The sequence below is a fragment of the Cyprinodon variegatus genome, unplaced genomic scaffold, assembly GCF_000732505.1.
Source record: "Cyprinodon variegatus isolate N-32 unplaced genomic scaffold, C_variegatus-1.0 Scaffold329, whole genome shotgun sequence".
NCBI lineage: Eukaryota > Metazoa > Chordata > Actinopteri > Cyprinodontiformes > Cyprinodontidae > Cyprinodon > Cyprinodon variegatus.
In genome coordinates this window covers 440665-443225 of record NW_015150782.1, presented here as the reverse complement: position 1 = coordinate 443225, position 2561 = coordinate 440665, and the positions used below count along the sequence as shown (strand labels likewise).

The 2561-nt window shown below is 39.5% G+C and overlaps 1 protein-coding gene across 1 annotated transcript in view; it reads right to left on the bottom strand.

Annotated features, from left to right (window-relative positions):
- usp32 (ubiquitin specific peptidase 32) overlaps positions 1-2561 on the bottom strand; it is a 69707-nt gene that overhangs the window by 42087 nt on the left and 25059 nt on the right. Inside the window, exon 3 of the mRNA XM_015385013.1 lies at positions 1987-2092. Within this exon, the coding sequence (XP_015240499.1) occupies positions 1987-2092 (106 nt within the window). The remainder of the gene's footprint in view (positions 1-1986; positions 2093-2561) is intronic.

Here is a 2561-nt window from a genome sequence, read left to right as displayed (position 1 = left end):
TCTGAAACCGTAGCTCTCCACAGATATACGCCTGGAAGAAAAAGATAGCTAACGGAACGAGGACGGCCTTACAGAAATATACCACTAGAATGATTGACAGTTAGGAGGACCACTGATTGAGATGATCCACCCGGAAATAAACAATCTTCCTCTATTCCTTTAAACTAATGTAAAGCAGAGAGCCACTCATGTTACCGCTCAGCTCCCTGTTTTAAAGCTTTAACTGTGTTTCACTGAAACGCATCATAGCAGAAAAACATTGTTCAGTTTTTGAATGTTTAGAACGGCTCTGGAGGTCACGTACGAACAAAACTCGGCTTAAAGGAAAAACAATGAGCCGGACCAACAGAAACCTTTAAAAACTAAATCTTTCAAACATGTTTGCTTCACGGTTGGCCTAAGGGCAAAATAAGGAAGCAGAACCAACATCTAATTCACATATTAGCCTCAAACTATTTATTCCTAAACAAGAAATTTCTCTAAACTTTCAAAAAAGCCTTAATTTGGCACCTTATAGAAAATAGTCTAGACTTTAACAAAGGAAATATTAATTAGAAATGTTATTTCCATTCAGGTTTAAAAAGAGGAAAAGATGTCTGAGTGGAATCACTGTTTTCCAGCTGGTTCCTGTTCTGCACAACATGAGCATTAAACAGATATCAGAACATCAGCGTCTCTACATGCTGTGGAACATCATTACACGCTCTGCTGTAAACACAGAACAACGACCTTTGACCTGATCAGCCTCTGAGGGCCTGTAGAGGTAAACGTCTGTTAGAACCAGACCCGGTTTCACACCATGAAAACTAAAACGCTGCCAAGACAGAAAGCCGCGTGTTCGTTAGCAGAGCCTAGTGCGGCCTCAGCCAGGAAGCGTTGCTGCGAGCATCAGTGTTTGACTCAGGAGACGACAGATTGGATCAGAGTCTGGAGATTATGCAGCATAGATGTACAGTAGGACTGGATGATATGAAGAACATCTAATATTGTGATATATCTGAGCTATAACATGATATATATCACCATATGTTTAAATTAACTTCAAAAACAATAGAGAGCATAAAACTGCACTGATATAATGATTCAAGCTTTGGTTTCAAATTCAATTTAATTTCAACCAGATCAAAGCTTTTCTAACAATAAAGTCTGAGTCACATGATGTCTTTGGGTGTCGGTATTTTAACAAGATCCCAGCAACCAAACAGGAAACGAAGCAAAAACAACCAATACTAAATAAAATGCTAAATAAAAAAGGCTCTTTTGTGCAGAATTTAAACAAATGCGGAATGAAAAAAGAAACTGACCTAAAATTACAAAATCAAAAGTGGAAATACTGTCTAAAATTCCCAGCAGGTAAAGATTAGTTTGAAGATGCTCTGATAATGCTCTAATTGTTAAAGTTATAAAATAGATAAAAGTTCTGAAACGCCTTTTGTTCGACATCCTCTGCGTTAAATCCAAACCGCTGCCGTGTATCGCTTAGCTGAAACACCTGCTGCCGCCATGCTTAGTTCACCAGTTGCCGTAGTGTGCGAGAAAATAATCCTGTTTGAAGGAGGGGTTTATGATGCATTCAAGGTGTGTGGGAAAAATAAAACTCTCAGTGAAATAGATGCAGACGGCTTCATGTCGTCATGCTAATTTTGACTTGATGGTTGATGGATTCATTTTAACTATTGTTTAAATAGTTAAATGTACAGCGTGCAGCTTAGCGGATAGAGCTTCAACACGGTCAACAGATCCGTCCCCAATTATCTCAATGCATCAATGTTAAAGAGAGGAATATTAATAAGGAAGTGAGATGGTGACACGTTAAAAGAAGGACCGTAACCTTCTGAGGTTTAACCTCAGAGTTCTGAGACGAAGGGAATCATTTTTTAGTCAAATTTCTTTTTCCGTGACATTTTACAGACGGTTTGTTTCAGTTAGCCTCCACCCACACCACCATGATAACACAGAGATGAGTGCAGACGCTGCTCTACTCACACTTGGCCTTCTCCTCATCGCGTCCTCTGGTCAGCAGCACCAGACCCACCATCAGGTTGTTGAAGTGCAGACCTTTGGAGGAGCCTCCAAATGAGCTGTAGATCACCTAAATCAGACAGACGGGCAGAAAGGAAAAACAGTTTTACAAACTAAAACACCAACAAACGTCTTTATGATCTCATCTGCATAAAACAAATAAACTAAAAATAAGAATAAATGTTTCCCTTCTTTCTAAGCTGTTCAGGTTTTATTAGATAGGAACAAAGACTTCAATAAAAACTGTTTTGTTCAAAGAAATCTGTTGATTTATGGCGTATTTGTTCAAAGGCAAAGTATTTCCTGTCCTTCAAACCAATGTTTTCCTTTTGCTGAGGTCAGGGTGAAGTTCTCCTCAGGGTTGGTCTTCAGAAATGCTCCTAAACCGGGAATCTGGTGTCAGTCGGATGAAAAGATGTGAAACGTGACGCAGGGCTGATCAATCCCCACAGTTAGCTCAGACCAAACGAAAGTCTCCAGCCTTCACAGTAGGGTTGTCACGATACTAAACTTTTCAACTCGATACCGATACTAAGGAA